The 25,768-nt window shown below is 52.0% G+C and overlaps 7 protein-coding genes across 7 annotated transcripts; 3 read left to right on the forward strand and 4 right to left on the reverse strand.

The window, feature by feature from the left end:
• Nucleotides 1-683: 683 nt before the first annotated feature.
• Nucleotides 684-3,152, reverse strand: COCVIDRAFT_17834 (hypothetical protein; the record flags this gene model as incomplete). The annotated part of the gene is made up of 2 exons (XM_014698940.1): nucleotides 684-1,630; nucleotides 1,679-3,152. The coding sequence occupies 2 exons, from the start codon at nucleotides 3,150-3,152 to the stop codon at nucleotides 684-686; spliced, it is 2,421 nt and encodes an 806-aa protein (XP_014554426.1).
• Nucleotides 3,153-3,632: 480 nt separating this feature from the next.
• On the forward strand, nucleotides 3,633-4,198 carry COCVIDRAFT_39664 (hypothetical protein; the record flags this gene model as incomplete). Its single annotated transcript, XM_014698976.1, has 2 exons — nucleotides 3,633-4,002; nucleotides 4,050-4,198. 2 exons carry the CDS (start codon nucleotides 3,633-3,635, stop codon nucleotides 4,196-4,198), a joined length of 519 nt encoding a protein of 172 aa, XP_014554462.1.
• A 3,056-nt stretch (nucleotides 4,199-7,254) lies between these two features.
• On the reverse strand, nucleotides 7,255-7,596 carry COCVIDRAFT_104862 (hypothetical protein; the record flags this gene model as incomplete). The annotated part of the gene is made up of 1 exon (XM_014698977.1): nucleotides 7,255-7,596. A coding segment is annotated over one exon (342 nt), but the record flags the coding sequence as incomplete, so codon positions are not given.
• A 1,957-nt stretch (nucleotides 7,597-9,553) lies between these two features.
• Nucleotides 9,554-14,743, forward strand: COCVIDRAFT_104885 (hypothetical protein; the record flags this gene model as incomplete). Its single annotated transcript, XM_014698978.1, has 2 exons — nucleotides 9,554-13,384; nucleotides 13,436-14,743. The coding sequence occupies 2 exons, from the start codon at nucleotides 9,554-9,556 to the stop codon at nucleotides 14,741-14,743; spliced, it is 5,139 nt and encodes a 1,712-aa protein (XP_014554464.1).
• Nucleotides 14,744-15,727: 984 nt separating this feature from the next.
• On the reverse strand, nucleotides 15,728-19,059 carry COCVIDRAFT_17837 (hypothetical protein; the record flags this gene model as incomplete). The annotated part of the gene is made up of 4 exons (XM_014698941.1): nucleotides 15,728-15,910; nucleotides 15,991-18,508; nucleotides 18,557-18,821; nucleotides 18,870-19,059. The coding sequence occupies 4 exons, from the start codon at nucleotides 19,057-19,059 to the stop codon at nucleotides 15,728-15,730; spliced, it is 3,156 nt and encodes a 1,051-aa protein (XP_014554427.1).
• A 699-nt stretch (nucleotides 19,060-19,758) lies between these two features.
• Nucleotides 19,759-24,215, forward strand: COCVIDRAFT_104937 (hypothetical protein; the record flags this gene model as incomplete). Its single annotated transcript, XM_014698979.1, has 3 exons — nucleotides 19,759-19,920; nucleotides 19,976-22,363; nucleotides 22,917-24,215. 3 exons carry the CDS (start codon nucleotides 19,759-19,761, stop codon nucleotides 24,213-24,215), a joined length of 3,849 nt encoding a protein of 1,282 aa, XP_014554465.1.
• Nucleotides 24,216-24,750: 535 nt separating this feature from the next.
• On the reverse strand, nucleotides 24,751-25,347 carry COCVIDRAFT_104988 (hypothetical protein; the record flags this gene model as incomplete). The annotated part of the gene is made up of 2 exons (XM_014698980.1): nucleotides 24,751-25,029; nucleotides 25,162-25,347. 2 exons carry the CDS (start codon nucleotides 25,345-25,347, stop codon nucleotides 24,751-24,753), a joined length of 465 nt encoding a protein of 154 aa, XP_014554466.1.
• Nucleotides 25,348-25,768: the final 421 nt, after the last annotated feature.

A 25,768-nucleotide genomic window follows, 5' to 3' on the forward strand; every position in this document is an offset into this window, starting at 1 on the left:
CACTCCTATAGCTCTAAAGCACTTATATGTGTCTGTTTGTGTGATTCTCGATTTAAACCAAAAAAATAAAACAATAATATATACAAAGTATTTGTGAACATGGTAGTTAGTTTTTTGCCCATCATCTCCCATTATCTTCTTCTTGAGATTGGTGATAATGATGATGGTGCAAGGGAAAAAAAGTAAAAAAGGACAAACGAAATCAAAAAAACCGCCGTCTATGCAAAGTAAAACAACAAAAGAAATGTAGAAAATAAGAGGGGGTGATTTAGATGATACGAGAGAAATGAAAGGGGTGGGTGGGTGGTGTTAAATGCTGTGTCGAGCTTTCAAACAAACTTTCAAAGTGTTTCGCGCTGCGTTAAAGTTCGTATATCATCGTCTTTTCTGCCTCTTTTTTTTCTTCTCTTGCTCTCTCTCCTTGTCGCTTTCCCTTTCTCTTTCTCCATCTTCCTTCTTACTTCTCCTTCTTCTTCCTCCAGAGCGGTCTCGTATTATCCAAAATAAGAAGCGCCGATTAACCTCCCACTAACAGCACACTATATGAAAAACTAACAAAGTATTAATACTTGGAACTGCGCTCCCCTCCCTCTCTTTCTTTGTGAGTGAGTGTTATGTATGGAGTATCTGTGTGTATGTGCAGCCGGAAAAAACAGTAAAATGTACTACTATGAGACACTCCACTACGACGTCTTGCCCGCTTCGTACACGCGAGCCATGAACTCGTCTTCGTCGAGCTCAATCTTCTTGGCCTTGAGGGTACGCGCTACCTGCGCGACATCACCCTCCATGCAGCTACCTTCTAGTATACACAGGATAGCTACGGCGGCTCGCGGGAGATTCTTGTCGCCTTCGATTGTGTAAATGTCCATGATGCGTGCGGCGTGCTCTACTTCCAGGCGTCCACAGAACAATGAGCCAAGAGCGTGGAAGAGGTAATCTCGGGGCTCGACACGTAATGTTTCCAATCGTTGGGCAAGGCTTGGTGCTTTCTTCGATAGCACGTGGAGAGTGGTCGTGTATGCGGCGTGGATGGCATTTTGGTCGTGGACGAGGAACGATAGAGGCAATGGGCGATTAAGCAAGTTGGACAGTGCGATAAAGGCTTGCGGAGCTGAGAGGTTAAGCAGGAGCAATGCAGCAATGTGATGAATATCGAAGCTCGAATGTGGGATATCCGGCCGATACATGGAATAAGCCAAACACACATTGACCAGGTCCTTGTGGAGCGGCTGCTCATCGTCATTCTCCGGCGATGTTTGCGCTGCAAACATCTTGAGCTTAGGAAAGACCTTGTGCGTGCTCTGGATAATGTAAAGGTAACGGCCTCCGAGCGCTTCGTGACCGTGTGCTTTTACTTCTGCCTGTGCCTTTTCCAACGCAATGTTGTACGTCAGCTCGGTGACTTCGAGGTCGTTGCCGATTGCCGTTTGCCAAACTTGACCCCGCAGCCGTGGTGGAATGCCGTTCCACCACATCTTTCGATGTGTCGCTCGAAGCTCTGGGTTCGTCATTTCGGTAGCCCAGTTTGGAAGTAATAAGCTGGACCAATATTCCGCCTTGATGCGGCTGGCTTTCTCGCGAGCAAGCGCCTCTTCTTGGGCACGTTTGGCCTCAAGGCGTTCTAAGTCTGTTAGCCAGTCGTTCAACAAACTGCATGAGAAGTAATACTACTTACCAGCCTCCTCGATCCGAGCCAACATGCGCTGGTACTCCTTGAGGTGCTTCTTTTCTTCCTTGGGGTCCTTTGGTGGGAGCCAGGATGGCCGTGTCCGAGATAGGTATTTTTGCTTTTCAACGGATGGCTGGAAAGGATCGATAAGTGGATCACTCTTCCGCACCGGTGGGAGTGTCGGCTTCTTGGTTTTTGGCACTGTCTGGCTCATAGATGCTGATCTTGCGAGCCCAGGCTGCTGTCTTGTGATTTCCTGTTTCCGCTCATATTCGGATTGGAATTCCTCTAGTGCTTCCGTAAGCTTCCTGGCGTCTGCGTCCAACGCAGTATATGTGTCTGCCCATGTAGTTTGTGGTATCGGTGATTTCGGGGATACGCCCCTGCTAGACACATTTGGTGATGGATCTCTGTGGTGTACCGAAGGCGCCGGAGATGGCTTTGCTGAAGACTCCGCAGTGCCGGGAAGTGGTGATGTCTGGGGAGTGTTGTCACCCGTCCAGGGTACCGGGGATCGCTCTTGTGTGGGACGCGGTGATATAGGAATATTCCAGATGACAGCATCTTCGGGAACTTCATCATCCTCATCATCACACTCCGCCTCTCTTTCCTTGACAGTCTTTCGTTTTGAGTCTTGCCAAGATTGTCTTCTGGAAGCTAAACTCGGAGACGGCAAGACCTCGTTTCGGGAACTTCTTCGGGAAAGTGTGCGTGATCCTGAGAGGGATTTGTGAGTGCTTGATGGGGAGGGCGATCGCGAGGAGCGGTGTGGCGCTGCAAGACCCAGAGTGCTGAGCGAGGGAGCCGATGGCGAAGTCAAGGCTCTCCTGGCCGTCTTGCCAGGTGCCGACAGCTGCGCCTGTTGTCTTTGTACGGCATGGCTGACGGGGCCCACCAGACTGGGATACTTTGGTTTGGCTGTGCCTGTGAGGTCACGAAACGAGTGTTGGGTGGGATGTGAGAGTGTCCTGGCCGAGGCGGGGGCTCGCGGAGCTTCATAGACAAGGCGGTTGGACGGACTTGTAGGCATGGGAAAGGAGGTGGGCCCGCCCGATGCCTCGTCGAGGTTGATGTCTTCAAAATGGGAGAGGTTTTCGGTGGTGCCCATGAAGTCGAGCAGGGTGGACGAATGGATGCTCGACGACTTAGACGACTTTGAGTTTGTCAGGTCGGGCGGGCTGCCCGGCGGGGCGCCAAAGTGCGAGGACGCATCCTGCGCATAGGTGAGGGTGGCCATGAGCGGTCGGGGATGTTTTCGGGGTGTTGCGAGGGGTGGTGGTGAGGCAATGCGGTGAAGGAGGATGTCTGCGCAAGAATCGCGCGCGCAGGGAGGCGGACTTAGCGAGCGGACATAACGATGCTCGGATACAATGTACAGCGACTTTGTCTGCGAGATGTAGTGGACGTCTTGGTCGAGGTATTCAGAGTCGTCGGCTTCGTCAACAGGAGGCAGCGGCTGGCAGTGTTGTACGGCAGGCATCTTGAGCGTCGGCGGCGCAATTTGCGGAACTGGCGCTAGCCCCTGATCTCTCAGATGGGGAACAGGGGTGTACAACAGTGGGCCTCGTTGTGCTCTGGGCCCATGGGCGGCTGAAGTGGCCTTGAACACGTTTAATTGCGAACCAATGTCTTTGTCCTTGCGAAAGCTGGTATATAGGCATCCGGGCGGGGATGCAATGCCCGTGTCTCGACAGACTGCCCAGCTTATGAGACAAGTGCGGCCAAGTCGAGTCAGCCTTCTAAGTATGCATGCTTCTGTAAACGGGCCATGCTCGGTACGGGCAACTAGCAATGCGTTTTGCAAAGCCCTCCGCGTTGGAAAATGTGCCTACTTGACCCCAGCACACCAGCTATCTGGGGGGTGTCCCAGCCCGTCGCATGTGCGCTTGACATCACCACCCCATGGCCGGCGGATGGGCCAATCATCCAAGCCCACAGCCATCTGTCACGCCCCATCGCGATGCTTTTCGTGGAACCAGGCCTGGTCCGCGTACAGACTACGCCGTTTCGCCTGTTGCTATCCCCAATTGCTCTGCGTCGAGTACCGAACAAAGACATCATCGCGCCCTGCTATCCATCCGTCACTCCCGAATGTCCTGCAGCCAAGCCTCGAGTCTTGCTTTCGCGTCTACATGCCGCCGCTAATTATGGCGTGGCGTGGGCCCCCGGTACAGATCCTTGGTTTGCTTCTTCCTTAGCTTCCCCCCCCGGCCAGCAAGGTCCGCCGAACAGACAGGTACCATTGCTATCTACAGCAGTGGCAGTGCTTTTGTGTTTTCGGGACTTTTGTTCTTCATCGCCGTTGTTGGGTTGCATGTGCTCTATTGTTTGTTTGCATTCCGTTCATCCTCCCAAACTCGCCAATGTGTCCTGGTAGGGCAGAGATTGTGTCTTGGTGTCCAGCTTCAATGCCCTGCTATGACATCCTCCAACATGCGTCGTTCTATTTCGCTTGAAATGCATGCAGCCGATAGCGAGACCTTAAGCCAATCCAATAAAGCACGATGCCGCGTTTGCTTTCCCTGAAACGCTGCCTGGAAAGCTTTGCAGCCCAGCCTATCTCGTCAATCAGCCGTTGTCAGAAACAGGCGAGATGAGCGCCCCCATGTCATATTCCGAACCATGGGGTTGATCTCGACGAATCATGGAGCGTGCACCCGCGCACCATGCGACATCATTCCAAGGTATGCTGCACTTACCACTGAAGCTGCCGGCGCGAGATGACGCTTTGCGCAATTATCGCTTCTCTGCTCCTGCAGGAGCGCGAACGGCGCTGTAGCATCACGTATGCCAGCGTCACGATGTTTTCTACAGTCTCTGCAATCCAAGTCAGTCCATGATGCACTCGGCCCACTAGCGCAGGTCGGCCTCGCAGTGACGATCGCCCACCCATTTCTTCTGGCTCGCTTTTTCCAATCCTGCACATGAGCCCCTACTACCCGACTGCACGCCGGTTTGGGGGTGCTGTTGAGTTCTCGGGAGTTACAGATAGAGAAAAAAACAAGTAAATCGACCTACTAATGAGCAGACCTGAACCCATCTTCCGCACTTTGAATAGCACGCGTGCATATTCAAGGCACCTCACCGCCGCTTCATAGAAGCTTTGATATACATTCGCTAGCACGGTTGCCACGCTGTTCAACGATGAATCGATAAGCATGGCTTTGAGCTGGATCTTGAATGCGCTACCAATGTGTCAGCGCAATGTCGGGCTTTTCCATGCATTTTCTAGTCCGATTGGCTGGCAGAGGGAAAACAGGCATGGGGCCCCATCAAGGAACTCACTTGAGAGCTTTGCGATGAAAAGTCTGGCCCGGCATTTTTGCCAGATCCACCGTCAAAGAATCCTCAACAACTGTTTTACTTAGCAATCTGCACTTTCGACCCACCTGTCGGCCAATACTACTTACCGGCTTTTGGTGGCCGCTCGGTCTTCTTGCTGATCTCGAGAGTCGTAGTGTCAATGCAGGTGCCGCAGTAAGGGAATTTCCCGCCTGGCCCGGTTGTAGCAATTCGTTCACCGTTAGCTATAGTCACATTGAAGTTGGTCAAGGATTTTGCAGGCTGCACCACGACACCATACTCGGGGTGGCCTTGATGCATGACTTGCACGAAGCGTTTAGCGTGCTCTTCGGTGATGGTAATCAAAAGAAAATCGTCAAGCAGACGGAGTAAGAGACAATCGTCACCAAGCGCAAAGTCAAGAACGTCTCGCTCAAGCTCAGCGTAGAAGAAGTTACACAGAATGCTCGACAAGACAGAACCCTGAGGGATTCCCGTCTTTTGGCGGTAGAATCGCTTTCCAATCCGAACTACATTCCGCTCGATATGCTCCCGCAAGAGATACATCAAATCATCTTTTGTCTCGCAGCGTTGCATGTTCATGTTCGCAAAGACGGTATTCGCCTTGGTCCCCACGAACCTGTCCCGCACGAGCTGATGGAAAGGCGTCACGTCGGTTGCTGCATGGCTGTATGCAACATAGCGCTTGCGGGGCATGGGGTTCACATGGTTGCCATTGAGGCGCTGCAGAGGACCCAGGGCAGACATCTCGACGTGCTTGCTTGTATAGTATTCCTGTGTCGACATGAGGCTCTCAACCATGCTCAACAGACGTGATTGAGGTATGCTGTCAAAACAAGCCTGCACATCGACCTTGGCGAAATAGAACGGTTTGTGGTCAAGGCCCCGCTGTTTAATTGAGTTCCTGAATGCTGTTAATTTTGGCAGCATATCCCCAACAGAGAATAGCGAGCAGCCAAACTTATCGGGTTGTAACGACTACAATATGGTTAAGCACGGTCAATTCGGCACGGACAGTATACTGACCTTTTCATAATTTATGGCGTTGAAGGCGGGTGTCATGACTGTGTTGATGCTTCGCCCAAGCGCCATGGCTCCATGGCGCAACACCTGTTGTCGCCGTCTGAGGTTCATGATAGTCCGGAAGCCCTGCTTTTTGGGAAGCAAGCGTATGTCACTAAAACCGAGCTGACGTGCGGATAGTAGCTTTGTTGCTCTGTCTTTTGGCAGCTCTTCAAACATATTCAGGCGCAGTGTCCTCAGAGCAGGTTCGGCAAGCATACGCCAGATGTCATGGCGAAAGTAGAAAAGCCGATTACGATGGGTGTTTGATTCCGTCACATGGAAGTTGGTTCGGATCAAGGGGATTAGGAAGGAGTCGAACACCCAGTAGACAAATTCTAGAAATATCTCTGTACGTTTGTCCAGATCCGACTTTGAGAGCTTGCAGCCCTTGTCTTGACCTGGTGGGCAAAGCCATGAAATGGTAGTAATCTGCGTTGGCTTAGTAAACACCCCGAAAGAGGGGCTGAAAAGACGTACATGTATCTTCTGTGTGACTTGATGCAAGGTAAGCGACTCAAACCTCCGCAAAGCTACAAACTGGTCTATCCAGTACATGACGATATGCTCATTATGACCATCACCCCATGCATCTTTCGGTATGACTTTGGATATGACCCTACGGCAAAAGGCCGAAACATGTGCCGCAGGACAAGCCATGCCGAGGACACAGTTTTGCTGCGTTGAGCTAGATTCAGACATGGGAGAATGGGTCCGGCCACCCTGGGCCAGTTGTGTGGCTACTGTTCCATTTGCTTTGGGGTGGGCCACGCTCTTCTTCGATTCAGGTTGTGTAGATAACGGCATGCCCTATTGAAGTCAGTGAAGGCTGTGATCCAAGAGAATGGCAAGAAACACCTCAACGGGACAATAGTGGCGAAGTAGCTCCGTGTACGAACAGCGTTGGTTTAAAATTCGGAGTTTTTCAATCAGCTTTATTACATTGCCACGAAGTCTCCTGGGGACGTGCAGCTTCCACTGGGCCACTTGGTCGGCACCAGTTGCCTTGTCGCCTAGTTGGCGGCACATGCTGGTATGAATATCTTTCTCACGCAGTGTGTAGTCTTTGAAAGGCATGGCACTTTCACGAGCATCTACCTTTGAAGTGAAGACATTGTGCAAGCCAAATTGACGAGGAAAGATGTAACGCATAATGTGAACTGTCTGCTGCTTGTCGGCTCGGTCAGGGTACCGATTCAAGACGTCTACAAATCATGTCAGGAGGTGCAAATTGATGAGACAGGGAACGCACGTATATGGCGCAGGCCGAATCTGACGCCCCCGTTTGCATTCAGGGCGGCCTTTGCATACAACATGCGACTACGGACAAATGTAATTGACCCAGGCGTTCTGTCCTCGCTTTGGAGATATAGTGACTTTGCAATTGGCTGGGTATTTGTATTAGTGTTTCCTGGACCATTGCTCACAACACTGTCAAGTTGCACTTCAGACAGGGGCATGCCTGAGAGCTGGTAGTAGTTTCCCATGTTAGCTTCGACGGGAAGAAAGATGGCGCAGTCTAAAAGTAGGTCCATCATGATACGATCGCCGCTTTGCCCTAAGAGGGCGTGTAATCGGCACCACACAGGGTCCTTTAGAGTTTGCACATGGCTATTGTCGTGGACTTGCTGCAGGCCAGGGATGGAGGCTCCCGTATTTGGGTCATGGTGCTGTTCACTGCGGGCTCTTGCAGCCCTTTGGAAGCCGTGGCAGAGCACATGGGCAGGCCTGTAAGAGGAAGAGCGGGTAAACAGGCGCCAAATCACATAGTCAACAATCTACATGTACTCAGTAGCGGCTCATGGAGATGCAGCGCAGACGGGCAGCACAGGAAAGGCCAGGCACGTGACGCGACATACCTCGGGCTGCTTGTAGTAGCCAGGCTTGTAAGTGGCCCCTTGGGTACTTTGTAAGCGCTGCTGGGTGAATGTCTGTAGATCTTGGTCACGTTCCTTGGCAGCAAGTGCGTGTTCTTGTGCGGTTACGTGTGCTGCACAGCCGACCAAGGCCGAGTCGAGCAGCTGCGCCACGGTGTAATCGACATGTTGCACAGGGCTGGTGTCTGAAGCTTGAGCCGGAGCCGGAGGGGCACGTCCAAGCAGGGCTATTCTCCGGTGTCTATTCTTGGACGACGGGGGCAGCCTTGACAGCAGATAGTGGCGCAGGGTAGAGAGTTGGGGATAGAGACGGTGCAGGACTGGATGGGGGTGATGATGGAGGAGGGGAGGTGTGGCATTGGGGGATTGGTCGGCAGCGGCCAATTGTTTGCTGGACACCCCCACGGGGGCGGTGCGGGCAGCGTCATGATTGCCGCGCTTCCTCTTCATGGTGGGCGTGGTGTTTTGGACGACAGGGCGGTCAAGTGAATGGGTGGATAGATGGATGGGGACATACAGCAGACAGATGGTGGCCGAGTCGTGTGGTTGTTGCTTGGCCGGGCAGGGGTGGTGGGGCGTGAAGCTACGGGGACGCTAGAGACGCGACGGGACGCGCCATGCCAGGGGAGAGCAGGTGGTGGATGGCTGGAGTTTGTGTTCCGTCATGGCACTCGCTCTCTCGGTTTCACGCTGGTTGCAGATGGCGAGCGCTGGTGGGCGGACTGGAGGGTGCCATCTGTGCCATGAGCCCCTAGGGGTGCAGCAGGCACACATGCACTTGTACATAGATAGATAGACACATGGTACGTAACGAGATACAATCAATAGGTGCACACGGAGGACGGTACTCGCTAGCATAGCCTGCTCGCCCAACTGGCGCCTGGAGCTACTGGCTGGGAAGCGAGATGTGGGAATAGTATGTAGAGTAGTGGAAATGGTGGTAGTGGTGGTAGCGGCTGCAGCAGAGGAGGACAAGGACAAGGAGGACGAGGCATAGGGAACAGGCGGGCGGACAGCCAGACAGTAATGCATGCACATGAGGAACACTGGGCGTATCTGATGCTCCAAGCCCACGCCCCGTCGCTGTCAGTCTACACCTGTCTGCGCCTGTCTGCGCCTGTCTGCGCCTGTCTGCGCCTGTCTGCACCTGTCTACGCCCGTCTGCAGCTGTCTCCAGGCCGTCTCCAAGCCGTGTGTCCCCCCTGCGGCACCGTTGTTGTCCCGTTTCCTAGCTCGATCCTGGGGGGCTGCTCCAGGCACCTCGACTGCATTCCTTCACTGCCCCCAGTGGCAGCGCTATCGCCCGGCAACACTCCCCCCCAAGCGCACCACCACAACCACCGACCACATCCACGACCCCCCCCCCAAAGCACCCGCTCTCACGCCCTCTGCGCCGGTGTGACGCTCAACCGTGCAGGCCCGGGCGACGGCAGGCGTGTGTCCGCCGCGATTGGCTGTGCCCCTCGCCTCTCCCCCAGTCCAATAGACGGCTGGCGCTGGCTGCGCTGGCACCCCCGGCTGCTGCTCTGCCCTGCGCTGCTCTGCGCTGCTCCGCTGCTCTGCCCGACACTGGACCGCCTCTCCCCACGACGACGGCGCTGCCTTGCCTCTGCGCTCCTGCGCCCGCCAGCAATGGGAGATGGAGTCTGATCAGGCGCATGGATATGCATACGACCCCGGCCTCTCCGTATCGACCTGGCTGCAATCCACCGAACTACACCCCCCCGAAGATGCTCTGGCCGCCTCGCCAGACAAGTACTATTCGGCCTACACCTCCACCTCAACCGAGCTCCAAGCTCCTGCCTCACCGCAACACAGCCTAGACATGCCCACCGCGCGCCCCCGACACTCCAATGCCAACGCCGCCAAAAACACTCCCGCCTCTACCACTGCCTCGCCCGCTTCCGCCTCGGCCACCCGCTCCCCCCCAAACCAGTCAAACAAAGTAAAAGCACTTGCTGAGCGCTTTGAGCGCTCCCCCGACGCTACCTCGCCCACGGCCTCGTCCACGCTGCGCTCCAGGTCCCGCGATCCCTCCAGGGCTGTTTCGTACGACGTCCACCGCCGTGCCAATGCCTCGGTCTCGTCCACCGCGTCGGCCGCGCGCCCCAGCAGAGAGGCCTCGTATGGCCCCCACAAGTTCAGCAATTTGAAGCCCAGGGAAAGACCCCAACCTGCTCCTGCGACCCCTCGGAATACGCGCCGCACAAATGGCATAAAGGCCAGCATCGACCAGCATGCCTCGTCGTCAAAAACAAAATCTGCCTCACAAAGTCGCCCGTCGACATCTGGTCAACGGCAGCTGTTTGGCGAAGTACTGACTGGCCAGGATGTGTCATCGCCTGGCTTCGGAATTCCCACCGTCGACGGCACGTTGGGAGAGGCTCTATTGCCTTCAACGTCCCACCACACTTCCCGCCATGGACGCTCGGCTAGTGGCCCGACTGCAGTATCGCTGCAAGACTCGCAACGCACACAGTCTCACGATCAAACAAAGTCGCGATCACCCGCGCGGCACACTCCACGCTCACGAATCCCCGTAGCCACACGACGAATGAGCATTGGCTCAGACTCCAATTCCTCGACCCGCTCCGTAAAATACACTCCCACACGCGCAATGAGCCACAGCAATAGGACATCCCCCACAAGAATGGAGAGGGTACTAGCCGCTGCCGCTGCCACCCCAACCTCACGTGGTGCAGACCAATCAACGCTGCCCGCTCTAGCCTACCGCGGATATCGTGAAAGAGGAAAATCGCCTCTAGGTGTGAGGCCTGGACCAAGCGTAGCCGCTGTTGTCACCGCCCCGCCTCCACCAACATCGCCTCGGCTGCGGAACTCGCGAGAACGACAGCCTCTCCAGCCTTCGCCTGCCTCCCGCTCCCGAAGCTCCGACCGACAGGACGAACACGGATACTTTCCAATTGCAAGCAGCTTCCAACTCCAACCGGAGCCGTCAGAGGGACTCCCCGGCGTGGCTGAACTTGAGCAATCTTTCGAGGCACATGCCCAGGCGAAGCGTCCCTCGCACGACCAAGACTCATGTCCACCGGACCAACAACACTTGAGCCTCCAGACTTCTACCTTGACCGTACCCCCGCCCAACCAACCGCAATCGGCAGTGACCGATTTCGAGGAATCGCCTGTGCTGGGACTACCCGGGAGTTTCGTCCTTACGCCACCGACAGCCCGTCAGAATTCGGACGAGCAGCTCTTACAACCCAACGTCTTCCATGCCTCTGCCCAGAACAGCGTCTCTCACACACCCGACATTGAACAGTCAGAGCTAGGCGTCAGGGAATCAATACCAATCATGCTCAGCGATGAGCAGTCCACAAAACCTTGGGAGTCCGACACCGACACCTTTAACGAAGGCCTCAAGGCTCTATCGTTTGACTTCAAGTCGGATCATGGCCACGATGCAAACGAGGCTCTATCCGCACCCTATCCGAAGCGTGACACACTTTATCCGGATGATTCGGCTAGCGTAGCGGCTCACCGAAAACGTGTGTCTCTTACACCAAACACAGAAACATATAGTGTGGTGAACTCAGTCTTGAACATGTACCATCAGTCACCCGTCATCTCGCCAGAAATGGCGTCCGTGTCACGGGAACGAGTACACCAAGTCTCCCCTGTCATAGCACAGCACAAGGATTGGGGGTCCAAAGAGGCTACCGAGACATACCTTGCACGATTGCTAAGTGACGCAAATGGGTCAGCACGCGACACTACCAAGCTTGAGATAAGTAACACAACATCACCGCCACGTCCATCGAGAACCCCACCACAAATTCCCCAGCAGTTGCCAGATGCTGCCCCTAGTGGCACTGCCATAATATATCCCTCATCGTCGCGACGTTATTCAGGCGCATCAACAACCACTACCATTCAGGAAGATGCATCCCACTCTGGCAGTTCTTCCGGAAACCGTTCTCGCAACGCATTGTCACAGAGTTCCTCCAACGATCGTCCATCGGCTTCCACTAATGGCCTTGAACTACCGCAGCTTGCCTGGACCGATGGTGGCCTTGGATTAGACTTGCAGCATTCTATGCCGCATTCGCCCTTGAACGCACCACCCCGGCCCAACTATTCACCCCCACCTCCCCCCGTTCAGCCGTCCATTGACGGACAAGTAGCTTCGCAAAACGCCTCGTACAATCATCTGTCACACCACCAACTCTCTCGACCCACACTCAGCGACGAGCAATTCGAGATGCACCCCGCTCGGTCGCGTACACCAGTCATTCATATTCATGAGAAAAGTCTAGAAGATCGATATGGCACTCCACAACCTATGGAGACATCTGTGCCAACGCCGACCGAAGGTGAAAAGGGGGAAGATGGCCAGCCTGATCCGGTGAAGCAGGCGCTGATCAAGCGGTATCGTACACTGGAAGAGTTGCTCACCACTGAGCATCAATTCTGCATTGATATGATGATCGCACACAACATCTTTGAAGCTACTGCACAGAACTTAATGAGCGAAAAGGAGAAGAGGCTCTTGTTTAGCAACTGCAAAGAGCTCGAAAAGTTTTCCTTGTCGTTGTTCCGGGCATTCAAGAAAGCCGCGAAGCCGATTGTCAACTACGAAATACCGCCTCCAACCGGCCCCTGGAACCGCGATTCTACTGACAGTAAACCGAGTGACGCCCAAGATTCATCAGCGAGTACCCAAAGACCGTCAGAGGACTCTGTGAACCAATTCGAGAACTGTACGCTGGAGAATGATCGCTTGACAACAATCGGCCAGGTATTCCTTGACAATAAAGAAAAGATGGAGAGACTCTACACAACCTACTTCTTGAACCAAGACAATGCAAGTGCATACATCAAGAAAAATCAAGGAAATGAGATTCTATCCGGATGGGTCACTGCTTGCTTTGAGCAAGTGGAGAATATGACCCAAGCATGGGATCTGGATTCTCTTCTGCTGAAGCCGTGTCAACGTCTGCTCAAGTACCCGCTGATTCTCCAATCGCTGCAAGAGATTACCGACCCAGACCACCCGGATCTACCTAAGATCCGGGAGGCCTATGAAGAACTCAAGGCAATGAGCCAACGCATCAATGAGGCCAAGGCACGTTCTGATACCTTCCGCGCTGCCGCTTCTGAGGGCAAGAAAGAGAAGAAGAGTGGTTTGGGCAAGACGTTTGTCAAAGCATTTATCCCCAAGGTGGACAAGAGCAAAGCATACGATGAGGCAGACAAGACATTCAAGGACCAAGATTACAAATCCAAGGAGCAGAAATTTGGCGGTCATTTCTTCCAACTTCAGATTGTCATTCGCGACTTTGAACAGTACCTCGAAGCCATTACTGAGCACTATCTGCAGCTCAACATTGTCTTCCTGGGCTTCATCACTGTTTGCGAAGTGGCGCCATCAGTATATCCTGAAATTGAGAGCACATGGCGAAAGTGGGCAATGGCCCATTTCGAGCTGCAGAACAAGGCTCTCGAAGAGCATGTAAGTTGTCACATATTCTACTGTTTTTGGCTAAAGCTAATCGTGCATTAGAAAGCTGCTGTTCGCAGTCGCGTGCTGAAGCCGGTTGGAGATCTCTGGGAGATGTGGGTATCGTATCAGAAGACGATAGAGCAGCGCAAGAAGTACCTGTTGTACTATGTCAAGCACAAGCAGGCCATTGATCGCGGTGAGAAAGTGGATCCTGACCTAGAAGAGTCGGCAAAGAAGTTCTCTACGATCAACGACACACTCAAGCACGAGCTGCCTTTGCTTTACGAGAGAACAAAAGGTCTTATGCGTACGCTCATGACACTGTTCATGTGCTTGCAAAAAGATTGGTACAAGACTTGCTCAAAGAAGATTCTTCCTCTACTCGAAAGCGAACCGCAACACACAACATCGCTTCGTTACGATCTCGAGTCATATGTCGAGCGCTTCCACTCCGATTATAAGCCGATGCAAGAACTTGCCAACAAACTTGGCATTGTCAACCGAAATCTGCTCATCGACATCTCGAACATGACCTCGCCTGTGCCCACATTCTCCTCGGATGGTGGCGGCTCGTCCCGTAACTCTTCTTCTCGTCGCACCGAATCAATGAGTAGTGACACATCCTTGATCGACTCACGAAACCGCAACAGCGGCGGTTATGCTCCACGGTCACATCCCCGTCCCATTGAGAATCCGCCCCGTTCTTCTCCTGCAGGACCTGCTTACCCCTCGCTGCACCCGCCTAACGGAGCAAGTCGGACAGGTCCTGGACCTACGTCGCTGCGCGAGGCACGAGCACTCAGTCCTTCCTCAGACAACAGCGATACCACCGTCATGCATAGCGAGCGCCGTAATACTGGACCTTCTCGCGGCAACCACAATTACATGGGTCTTGACGGTGCTATCGATGTTGAGCACTCACCCTCGGTATCTCATGCATTCGACTTTCCACCTCAACTCGGGCCTTCCTTCCTCTCACCTCTGCAGACCAGCACACATACCGTATCAGCACCGCCTTCGCAGCCAACATCTCTCGCTGGATCTACTCGCGCGTCTGGAGTGTTCAACTCTGCGCTGCCAATGTCCGATTCCCCTGCCCGAGGCAGCGTCGAAGAACTACCCACTACTCCTGCCGAGGCAGAAGAGCCCGAAGTGCTCTTCTTGGCTGCCAGTCTGTTCGAATTCAACATTGCCCACGATCGTCGTGAAGGTGGGATACCGTATCTTGTCTATGTCCCCGGCGAGATTTTCGACGTTATTGGCATGAAGGGCGAGCTGTGGCTTGCTCGTAATCAAGACGATGCGACCAAGACTGTGGGATGGATTTGGGAAAAGCATTTTGCTCGCATTCTACCTGAAGATGCATAGTTGATGGCCTTTTGGGGGGTTGAGCCCTTCTTTCTGAGATGGAAAAGGGTATTCTTAATTTTGGGTCGTATGCACGGTGGGTTGGGGAGAAGGGGCGTTCTTGTGAAAGATCGAGGAGGGCTTGCTGAACAGGCGTCAGTCTCTTTTTTTCTTGCTTTGACGCTTGTGTCTGTCTTCCCCCTCCCTTGTCGTTTTTCTCTTCTTCTTTATGTGATTCCCCCAATCTTTTTTTGCTTGTCGATCTCCACCGAATCCAAAACCAAAGAGTTTTTTTTTGTTCTCAAAAACCTCCTTCGAAACGCGACGAGGGATTCTAGGGTCTGGCGTACGGGAATTTGGGGGGTTGGGGCAACTTCTACCATTCCAAGCCGAATGGAGCATTGCTGGCGTCTCTTCTTTTTTTTTCACTCCTCTTTTGTCACCCTCCCGCCTCAAACACTTCCTTGTATGTATTTACGAGAAGATGATTTTTTTTCCCTCCTCTTTTTTTTTTTTTTTTTTAAAAAAAAAGGTTCTCCCCTTACCTCTTTTTTTGAGAGAGAGAAAGAGATAAAGAGAAAGATGTCGACCCTACACACGGCCTATCTTTTTCTTTTTTTGAGTTGCGTTTTTTTTGTGGAACGTGCGAAAGGGGTCCGTCTTTTTTTTTTCTACTCTCTCTCCCTCTTTCTAATATTTCCTTTTTTCAGCTTTTCGAGGGGCAAATATCGTGGGGGGTTCGTTTTTTTTTTTGCTTTTGTTGTTTTTGCTGCGCCAATACCTTCGTCGCACAAGTGTATAAATATCAATCAAAAGACTCATGATGCATTTTGGCTCTGAATGAAAAAAGGATTTGCTTAACCATCTATTGACCCGGGGTGTTTTTTTTTCTTTCTTCTCTGTATCTTTTATAGGAAAGTGTTTTTTTTTTTTGCGAGAGCGATATGGTTTGGTATAGCCATGATCTAAGTTCAAGTCTAGCTAGCATAATATGTCATAAAAGCTCTACTCTTCCATTTCCGATCCACTCTCGCTGTCTCCATCTTCGCTTCCAGAACCGTCTTTGTCTTCGTCTTCGTCATCGTCATCCTCGTCCTCATCACCCTCCAGACCATACGCATCTTGGAAGTCGGTAAGCTGCTTGAGCTGAATCTTGAATCCCGCATCTTCGAAATCCTTCTTCAGACCCTGATGTAGAAAGCAAAAAAGTTAGACACATGTTCTTTGTGGAATGAAACGAAGGGGAAAAAAAAGAGAGTTTTACTCACATCGGTCATGATGCCACCACACGTCACCACCAAATCCGTCTTCTGAGGCTCAAACACCTTGGCCACGACTTCTTGCAGAATCTTCTGCACATCACACTCTGTCACCTTGCGCACCTCGCGCAGTGCCCACTCCTGCCAGTCCTTGCCCACGCCTCTCGTCACGAGATCAATAAACGAGCTACGCGCCGCATCCACAATCGTCGCCCGTTCATCGACAAAGTCGCGAACGATGCTCGAAATGGCACCTTCAAGCTCGAGCTGATTCAGCTTCTGCGTGCCATCACCGTACTCTTTGACTACCGTCTTTGCCTTGTTGTACGCGGCGAACACGTTTGGCGACTTGGAGATGCGGAACTTGAGTAGGCCTGTCTCTGGGTCGCGGAAGAAGTTGCTGCCGTAGGCGAGACCCGTGCCGCGGATGGATTGCCACATGGGGCCTTCGACTGCGTCGAGGTATGCAAGGGCGACCATCAAGGGAGGAAGTTGGGGGTTCGTGTAGCCCTGGGGACCCTTGGATGTCAAAACGGCAAAGGACGAGTCAATGGGCATGGGGATGATGTAGTGGGTGCCGCCTGGGTTGCGTCCGACATCTGAGAGGAGGGCGTTCCTATCGTCGATTGGGTTGATGGTGGGTTCTGGTCCTGGCTGGAATGCGTCGGTGAGGTGCTTGAATGTTGAGACTGGGTTTGGTAGCGTCTCGACGTTTGCGGTTACCAGAATGCGCATGTTGGAGAAAGTCAGTAGGTGCTTGCGCAGAGCTTCGAGTTTATCGAGAACCTGTTGTGGTTCCGTTTTTAGGAGCTTCAGAATACGCTTGAGATATAGTCCCTTGACGAGTGTACCAGTTGCGCGGACAGCTGATGCTGCATCGTAGTGAATCATGCGGTCGACTGCAAAGCTCATGGCATTGCCGTCACGCTTCTCTTCAGGCACATCAGCCAGCATCTTCTTCACGGCAGAGATGACACGCTCAGTGTCGAAGATGGAGTCCACCAACATGGACCTCAGCCATAGTACGACTGTCTCGAATTTATCGGCTTCCGCGACGAAAGGAATGTAGATCATCTCGGAGCTTCCAATGTCTGTACCACGATCCATCGAGTACTCAATGGTATCCTGCTCCAGCTTGGTGATGACTTCTTCGAATTCTATGCGCTTCCCGTCCTTCATGATGGGAGTGGCGAAGAAGTTGGTAAGGTAGACTCCAAGAAGAGGCTTCAGTTCAGTCGGTAGGCTGGCAGTACCCAGTGCCAAACCAAAGTGTACAAAAGACGTCGGTATGTGCTCAAAGTGGATGAACAGAGGAATACCGTTCTCGTCCTTGTCCACAATCTTCTGGATTGGATTATCTGAGACACCGAGCTTCTTTGCCAATCCAGACCGTGCTGTGGTGGTTTGGAAGAAGTGAATGGACTCGGTGCTTGGAACCTTTACGCCTGCAATTATCTCTTCTGGAATAGGCCTGTCGTTTTCTTCCTGTGCCTCCTTGAGCTTTTGTGTCAATTTCTTCAGACCCTCTTCGCCTAGCTTTTCCTGCTGTGCTTTAACACGAGCAATCTCGTCGGCCTTGATCTTGTCGGACAGAGCTTTTGAGGGCTTGCCAAGGATGGAGACATGGTGAGCATTCACCATCCACTTGTTCAGATAGGCTCGCCACTCCTCTTCTGTCCACATGTCTAGTATATCAAAAACATCGAGAGTAGCCATTGCATCTTCAAGATGAGTGCCTTCTCGGTCGCCGAAGACGTGGTCTTTGATAATCGGGTCTTTGTATTCATCCAGGCCAATCTCCGACATGTACCGTGTTTGCCTTTTGAAGCGGTGAAGGCAGTCTTTCAGATAGTTCATATCAAGTGGTTTGGAAGCATGTTCCTTGAGAACTTCAAAGAAGCGCTTCTCGACGTCGGCGAGCTTACCGGTCTCCACTGATGAGATAGTCCACCAGATGATCATATCATAGTGGCCTTTGCACCAGAAGTAAACCATGCTAGCTAGATGCTCCTTCTCGACAAGCGTGTTGACAAGGACAGACACAGATGAGCCAGCAAGGTAGTTCAGAAGGGTGTTGATAGCTGTTTCTCCCAGATCGTCAGTAGTCTCTGGGCCCAGGAACGCGATCTGAATCTCTCCTGTGGACTCATCCTCTTCCGGGAATTCTACCGTGTCAACAATGGTTTTGCTGAGTGGAGGAGTACGCGGCGATTCCACCCATGGGCGCTTGAATGGGGCATCGTAAGCCGGCACGTGGTCGATGATATCATCTTCGAAAGTATCAAGAACTTGCAAAAGGTTTGGGTGGTCAACCTCTCCTATGATGATGACACGCAAGTTCTTGGGTTGGTACATGTCTTGATGGAATTGGCGTATCCGTTCTGCGGTTGAGACCCTAAGATTCTCCATCAAGCCACCAGTCTCCATTCGGAAACCGTCCCCTTCAGGGTACAGGAGGCGACGCATTTGAAGGTCCATGAGGTCACCCTGCAAGTTCTGTCGCCCTTGCATCTCAGAGTAGACAACACTTACGATGTTTTAGTAATTTTGTGCTTGATTTGTCAAGGAAACTTACCCCGCATCTTCTCCCTTTCCATCAATGTGGTGAACCTCAGTGTAACAGCCAGCGTCAGTCAGTGTAGGAACAATGAGATGGTCAAGGTAAATTGGCAGCAGTTGCGCAAAACCTTCCCAGCCCGCAGTGGAGAGAGTGTAAACTGTCTCTGAGACATCCGTCCACGCATTGGTATCCGAGTATGAACGGGTAGCAATCTTGTCCAGCACGCCCTTGAAGGGATACTTTCGTGAGCCCATAAAGCAAAGATGTTCCAGGGTATGTGCTGTATCGAATCAGGATATGTGTGGAGAAGTTGATTTAATATACTCACGTGCGCCGGAATCATCATGGATCTCTGTGGCTACCGCGAAGTTTCCGTAAACCTTTGGACCTTTTCGATCGACCACGACTACGCGCAGCCCCGTGCGTTGCGATTCATACTGAGTGAATGTTGCATCAGCATAGTTTGCCTTGAATTGCTGTATCTTCTTGAAATGAGTCTCCTGTGCTACAGACCCCATGGTGGCGAAGTTGAAAGACTGGAGGGTCAATTCAGTAAAGTGGTCGGAGTAGGATTGCTTGGTGGATAGATCACTAGCACAAACCGCCTTGCCCAAATTGGCACTGCTATTGTTGTGTTAGTCGACCGTGTGAACAGCTAATGCAATGCCCTAATCAACATAGGCTACTGGCACTCATATATGGTTGTGTAGGATAATCATAGATAGAGTGTTTAGTGTGCACAGAGAGTGTGTTCAAGATGCAGTAGAGCCCCGGGTTCGTGTCCATAGACTACTTTGTTGCCGATCTGCGCACGACATTGTGAAGGGAACTTACGGGTAGGTGAGATGGAATAAAGGCAAAAGGATGCCACACCAGCAGAGCCAGTGTGAAATAGTGCAGAAAAAGCGTGACAGCGAGGCTCTAATGTACCAGGATTGTTGTCAGCGGTCAAAGAGGCAGCCTGTCAGAAAAAGACCAAGAAGGCAGGGTATGGAGTCAGTTGCCTGCTGCGACAATGTTTAGGTGCACGTGTTGGCGGCTTATACGTACGAAGAATAGGCCACACAGTCTTAGTAGCGGTGGCGGGGTACGTGTGGCGGGGCAGCGACACCAGGGTTGACGTCGGCCGCATGTCCGTGCAGCTGCAAGTGTTCCATAGCATGACACGCCTCACGTCTCTTTCAATACCGAGCATGACAATCGCCTGCTAGCCGCAAATGCCTCCGCAAGTGTCAGACGAGCAGCTAGGCGATGCGCTCCTTCAATCGGCACAGTATGGAGCGTTCTCCCAGGACGAACATGTGGCATCTGCTACAGTGCCATCCACTGCGCTCCCAAAACTGCTAGAAGTAGTTACCAAGGCCCGCGAAGACACCAAAGTATGCGACAGCATGTTACTTCTTCTTTGATTCCGGCATTGACTCTTTGCCCTAGAACCAAGTCCGTCAACTCTCACGAGAGGCTGCGCCTGACGTCGACGGTTGGATTACCCAGGCACGCAAGCTCCAGCACGATATCAAACGCTCCCAGGATACGGCCAAGGAAATTGTACAGCTAGCAGAAGCAGGCAGAGAGAACACAGCACGTGTGCAGGATGCCGCAAGCAAGGTCAGCCTGTTGCACACCGAGATTGCATACAACGAGAGCCTGGTACAGACGGTGGAGCAACTGCGAGACATATCTTCTTTGCTAGACTCGGCTCAGAATGCGGCGGTAAATGGTCACGTTCTACACGCCATCAGCACCCTGGAAGATGCAGACGGCGCCTTCAAGAGACTCGGTCCCTTCACGACGACAAGAGTAGTGGGCGTGCTCAGAAACAAGCAGGAGCAACTGAAGAAGGCCCTAGTAGAGACTGTTATAGACTCTTGGAACGGACTGATATCAGTTGACAGCACCAGCCATAAGATTTCGCTGCACCAATCGATCGAACAAGAAGCCAAAGTTGACATCAATACAACCGTCGAAGCCCTCGTAAAACTTGGCCTCCTTGACAACCTAATCGTCCGCTTGAGTCGCGACCTCGATAAAACCATAATTTTTCCCCGTCTTGCCATGGGCGCCGACCGCGTCGTATCCGCATTCGAGGTTCACGGGGACGATATAAAACGCGCAGGTTCAGTCAATGATGGAAGCATCAAGGCCACAATAGGAGACATTCAGACCATTGCAGAGTATCTAAACACACGGTTACCACCTTCTATCGTTATCCCACTGTCACACAAGATCGTTCCAGTCATCGCGTCCCGGCTGATATCAAATCATCTTTTGCCTGCCATACCGCTTTCAACAGAGGGCATACCTCAATTTCAAGAGTCGCTCTCTTATGTCTTGGGACTTGTGGAATTTCTGGATGAGCTGGGATGGTCTGGTCAGAGCCGTCTGACAGAATGGGTCGACAAGTCCCCCGAACTCTGGCTGGCCAGGCAAAAAGAAGCCGCCATCGCCCAAGTCCAAGCCATGATTCCAAAGAAGGTACTAGAGAAAAAGACCGTGGAGAGGGTTGAGACACAGATCGTATCCAAGGGAGATGCCTTACACGCTGGCGATGACCAAGAAGACGATTGGGCAGCAGATTGGGATGGTGAGGGTGAGGATGAGGCGACTAAGGAGCAAACGGTGTCGGTAGAAGAAGAGGACATGAGTGCATGGGGTGAGGAAGTTGACATACCAGATGAGGTGCCCAAGGAAGAAGTGCCCAAGGAGAAACCCTCCGATGTTGAAGATGCCGAGGATTGGGGTGCGGATTGGGATGACGAAACCGACACTAAACCAACTGCCACGACGAACCCCACAGTCAAAGCACCAGAATCACCGAATTCGAAAAAGAAACTAGCCCAGCAAAAGGCACCTGCGGACCAAAAGGTCACACTGCGAGAGACATACACCGTGACAGCAATTCCTGACGCAATCATGGATATCATTTTGCAGGTTCTCAGAGACGTAGACGCTCTCAATTCGGCAGATCTTGTCAAATCAGCCATTTCACCTGCAAGTGGAGGCCTATACGCAATACCAAGTCTACTACTTGCAATGTACCGAGCCACTGCTGCCATGCATTACTCGAAGGACATTGCGAGTAACATGCTCATCTACAACGATTGTCAGCGGCTATCAGATCGCCTGCGGCTCTTCTTACAAGAACAAGCCGAGAAGGACGCATCATCTACGTTACCGCAACATCTGCAGCCCTTGAAACGCTTAAAACCATTGCTGGAGGCTGACATCAAGACCATTGATGGATTCGGCAAACGAGCTTATGGACGTGAGATGGAATCGCAACGACAAATCATAAGGGATCACTTGGAGGATGCCCAAGGCTTTCAGGATTGCACCAACGTTCCTTTCGCCACAGTATGTGACGATGCTATTGCTACAACCATCGACAGGATAGGAGACGTGAAGCGCCAATGGCAAAACGTCCTTTCTAAGAGCGCTTTGCTTCAGTCTCTTGGCTCATTAGTATCGGCGGCCCTTACAAAGTTTATTAATGATGTAGAGGACAAAGCAGATATTGCCGAAGACGAGTCTCGAAAACTACATGGGTACTGTGTTTCGCTTTCTACACTCGCACAGCACTTCCAGACAGAGGACGACAATGGAGAAGTCAGAGACATGGCTGGCGTCTATACACCTAATTGGTTCAAGTTCCAATATCTCAGCGAAATTCTGGACAGTAGCCTCGCAGACATCAAGTACTTTTGGACAGACGGAGAACTGAAGCTAGAAATGGAAGCTGAGGAGGTAATAGGCTTGATTGAGGCGTTGTTCGCACCAAGTGATCATCGGAGGCGAGCAATTGCTGAGATCAGGAGGACCAACGTGCAATGAAGAGAAGCCAGTAGCACCAAAACATCAAGTATTTACGCACCGTCATGTTAATATTGAAACCAATCTCTATGGAATGATATCATTACTCGGTATTCTGACCATTCATCCACAATCCACAAATTATTAATGAACAAGTCCAGTGAGCAACATCTCAGATTGCCGGAGGTTCGCGAACGCCGACTGGCTGATGTTTTTGCGCTAACCTCCTTGGGAAAAAGTTCGAGATCCCAAAATTTCCAAAGCTCACAGAATCCGTCGTCACTTGCACACCACTTTTCGACAAGCAAACGACCACATAACGACGCCATGGATACCGAAGCCGCAGAGACCAAGGTGCAGATTCGCCTCACTACGCGCGATTCTAGCCTGCAAATTTCAGAGGAGCCTAGTACTTTGCTTGTACAAACATGTAAGTACCATCGCGGGACATATGATAAACTGCGCACTCTTGTGCCGTAGCATGTCGCAATTTCTTACCATTAGAGTATGGCCGCAACACACTGCGCAAGCCTCAATTGCCCAATTTCATACACTGTACTAACAGCATGCGCCTGTAGCCTTAACGCGCCACAAGCTTTCGACTCTTGTAAACGAGCTCCTACATCGCGGGGATGACAACCGCATTCCGTTCGACATACTTATCAATGGCGAATTCCTCCGCACAACCATCGACCAGTTTCTCACCAAGAACGGTATCAATGCCGAAGCGACACTCGATGTAGAATACACTAGGGCACTGGTGCCACCACTAAACGTGACGAGTTTCGAACATGACGATTGGGTTTCTGCAGTGGATGTCCTATCGGGAGTACAGAGTGGACAAGAGAGGATATTGAGCGCAAGTTACGACGGGCTTCTGAGAGTATGGAACACATCAGGTGACGTTTTGGCGACGTCCGAGGCGCCCAACAATGGAGGTCGGATTACCAGCTTGAAGACGGCAAAGTGGTTGTCTGAAAAGAAGATGGTGGCCGCTGGCTTGGACAACACTGTTCGTGTGTACAAATACGACGACGATGCGCGAACCATCACGACCGCCTTGGAACTCTTCAACCACCGCTGGGGCGTAGAAGACGTTGCAGTCCACGCACCTTCAAACCGGATCCTGTCCGCATCTTCAGACACGACAGTTTCGCTTTTCTCGAGCAACGCAAAGGAAAATCCAGTCGCACCATCGAATCTGCTTCCGAACTCAACAGTCGCTTCCAACAAGCGACAAAAACTCTCGAAGCCAGATCGTACGGTTCCTGCCCGCGGCGCATTGGCAACATTCACCGGCCACAGTTCGCCTGTCTCGAGCGTAATCTTCAAGCCAGACGACGCCACAGTCGCATACTCTGCTTCACACGACCACACGCTCAAGACATGGGATTTGCCTACCACTACATGTGTTGACACTCGAACAACGGGCCACTCGCTCCTCTCCTTGTGCGCCATTCCTTCCCGAAACCTCCTGGCAACCGGTACCTCGGCACGCCACATCACTCTCGTCGACCCCCGTGCATCGGCTACCCAGATCAGCGTCATGACGCTACGAGGTCACAAGAACGCTGTTGTATCCCTCGACACGGATCCGTCGTCCGAACACAACCTTGTGTCTGCGTCTCACGATGGTACGGTCCAGATATGGGATCTTAGGAACGTTAGTGCGGGTGGCCAGATCGGAGAGGGTTTGACGGGCGAAAGCGTATATACCATTTACAGGCAATCGCGGGATGGTGAGAATATCAAGAGCCATGGCGAGGGCGCAAAGGTCTTCGGCGTGTGCTGGGACCGCCACGTGGGTATTGTATCCGGTGGTGAGGACAAGCGGGTACAGATTAACCGTGCAATTGGATCTTGAAGGAGGGAGAGACTGGGTGTGACTCTCCCTCTGCAATTGCAAAATAAAAAGAAAAAGAAATGGTGACAGCAACCGGTGTTTTGGGCGCATGTTTTAGATACCAATTTTTTGGCTAAAGGAGAGAAAAAGTTATAGCTTTAAAGCTGGGCCCGAATGGTCGCGAGTCTCTTCAGCTCTCTCTCTCTCTCTCTTTTGTAATGCGACGCCTTCGTCTACTACGTGTTTGTGCTTTAAATGAAAGGGGTATCAAAGTCGCAATTGTTCCCGTTCTCCTCGAACCACTTCTTCCCCCTCCCCCTTCCACATCTGCTATGGAAAGTCGCAAAACTCTACATCTTTTTCCTTTACTGTGGGCGCATGGAAAAAGTACTTGGTAGCCCCCATGTTTTCCAAAGTTCCTTCCCCTCCCAGCCTTCTCGTAGCACCGTATAATTGCCTCTGCCCTATACATTTTTTTTCGCTCGTCTCCCTAGAATCTGTCTTTTTTTTTCCTTCCCTTTCTTTCATATTTCTTCTTCTTTTATTTATCTCTTTTTCATACCAAATGTCCTGGCAACAAGAAATTCGCGACACCTTCTTTCACCGCGTACTCGTGTTGGCACGCTCCACAGACCAGCTTCCCTTCTTTTATACATGTCTCGAGCAGTATTCTGTGTAGATCCTTTGCCGTCTGGCTCGGTTCTTCTTCCTGCTCCTCTTGTGCATCGGCGGCTGGTGTCGCATCGGTGGTGTCTAGTGCGGATGCGGAAGACGACGAAGGTTCGACGAGGTCGGCGGGTGTGGGTGCTGTAGGTGGGAGTTCAGGGAGACCAAGCTATAAATATTGGAAGACAAGTATCAGCATGTTATTCACACTACAAGTTTTGTTTTTCTCTCTCTCTTTTTTTTGGGGGGTGGGGGGTCCTTCGATGTATGTTATGTTGGGAAAGATTGCCGTCTTACTTACCTCACTGCATATCACCCTCAATTCATTCCATAGAATGCGGGGGAGAATGTTTTTCAGAAACGCTAGGTTTACGTCTGCTTCGACGATTTCGAGCTCGGCGTCGCGTGGGTGCAGGGGGAAAGATGCGGGGTTCGTTTTGCAGGCTTTGATGGCGCAGGTGAGGAAGTTGAGGGTTAGGAGCTTCATGTTTTGCGTTGTGCGTATACGTTCGATTGTTGGAGTGAGGAGAGCCGGAGTTTGCGATAAGTTTTTCTTGGGAGAGTGTATACCGGTAGAGCGTGTAGTATAGTATAGGTGGTAGTTATGGGTTGAGAGGAGTCCTTGTTGAATGCGCGCAGTTTGCGGGCGAGGATTGCGACAGAATAATTTTTGGCGCGTCGGGGAACGGGCGGGCGGTCGTTGGTGGGGTAAGGGACGCTAGTACGAGGCCTAGGTTTATGCATATTGTTCTCAATCTCAACCTTACTTGCATTCTTTCTCTTGCTCATTTTTTTTTGCTAAGCATCACAGCCTTTTTAGTACTATTCTCCGAGGATACAGTTGGCAGTGGTACGGCATTCTCTCAGAAAAAAACGATTTCCAACTTGTGCACGATGCTGGCAATATC

Source organism: Bipolaris victoriae (assembly GCF_000527765.1).
Source record: "Bipolaris victoriae FI3 unplaced genomic scaffold scaffold_69, whole genome shotgun sequence".
Classification (NCBI taxonomy): Eukaryota; Fungi; Ascomycota; class Dothideomycetes; order Pleosporales; family Pleosporaceae; genus Bipolaris; species Bipolaris victoriae.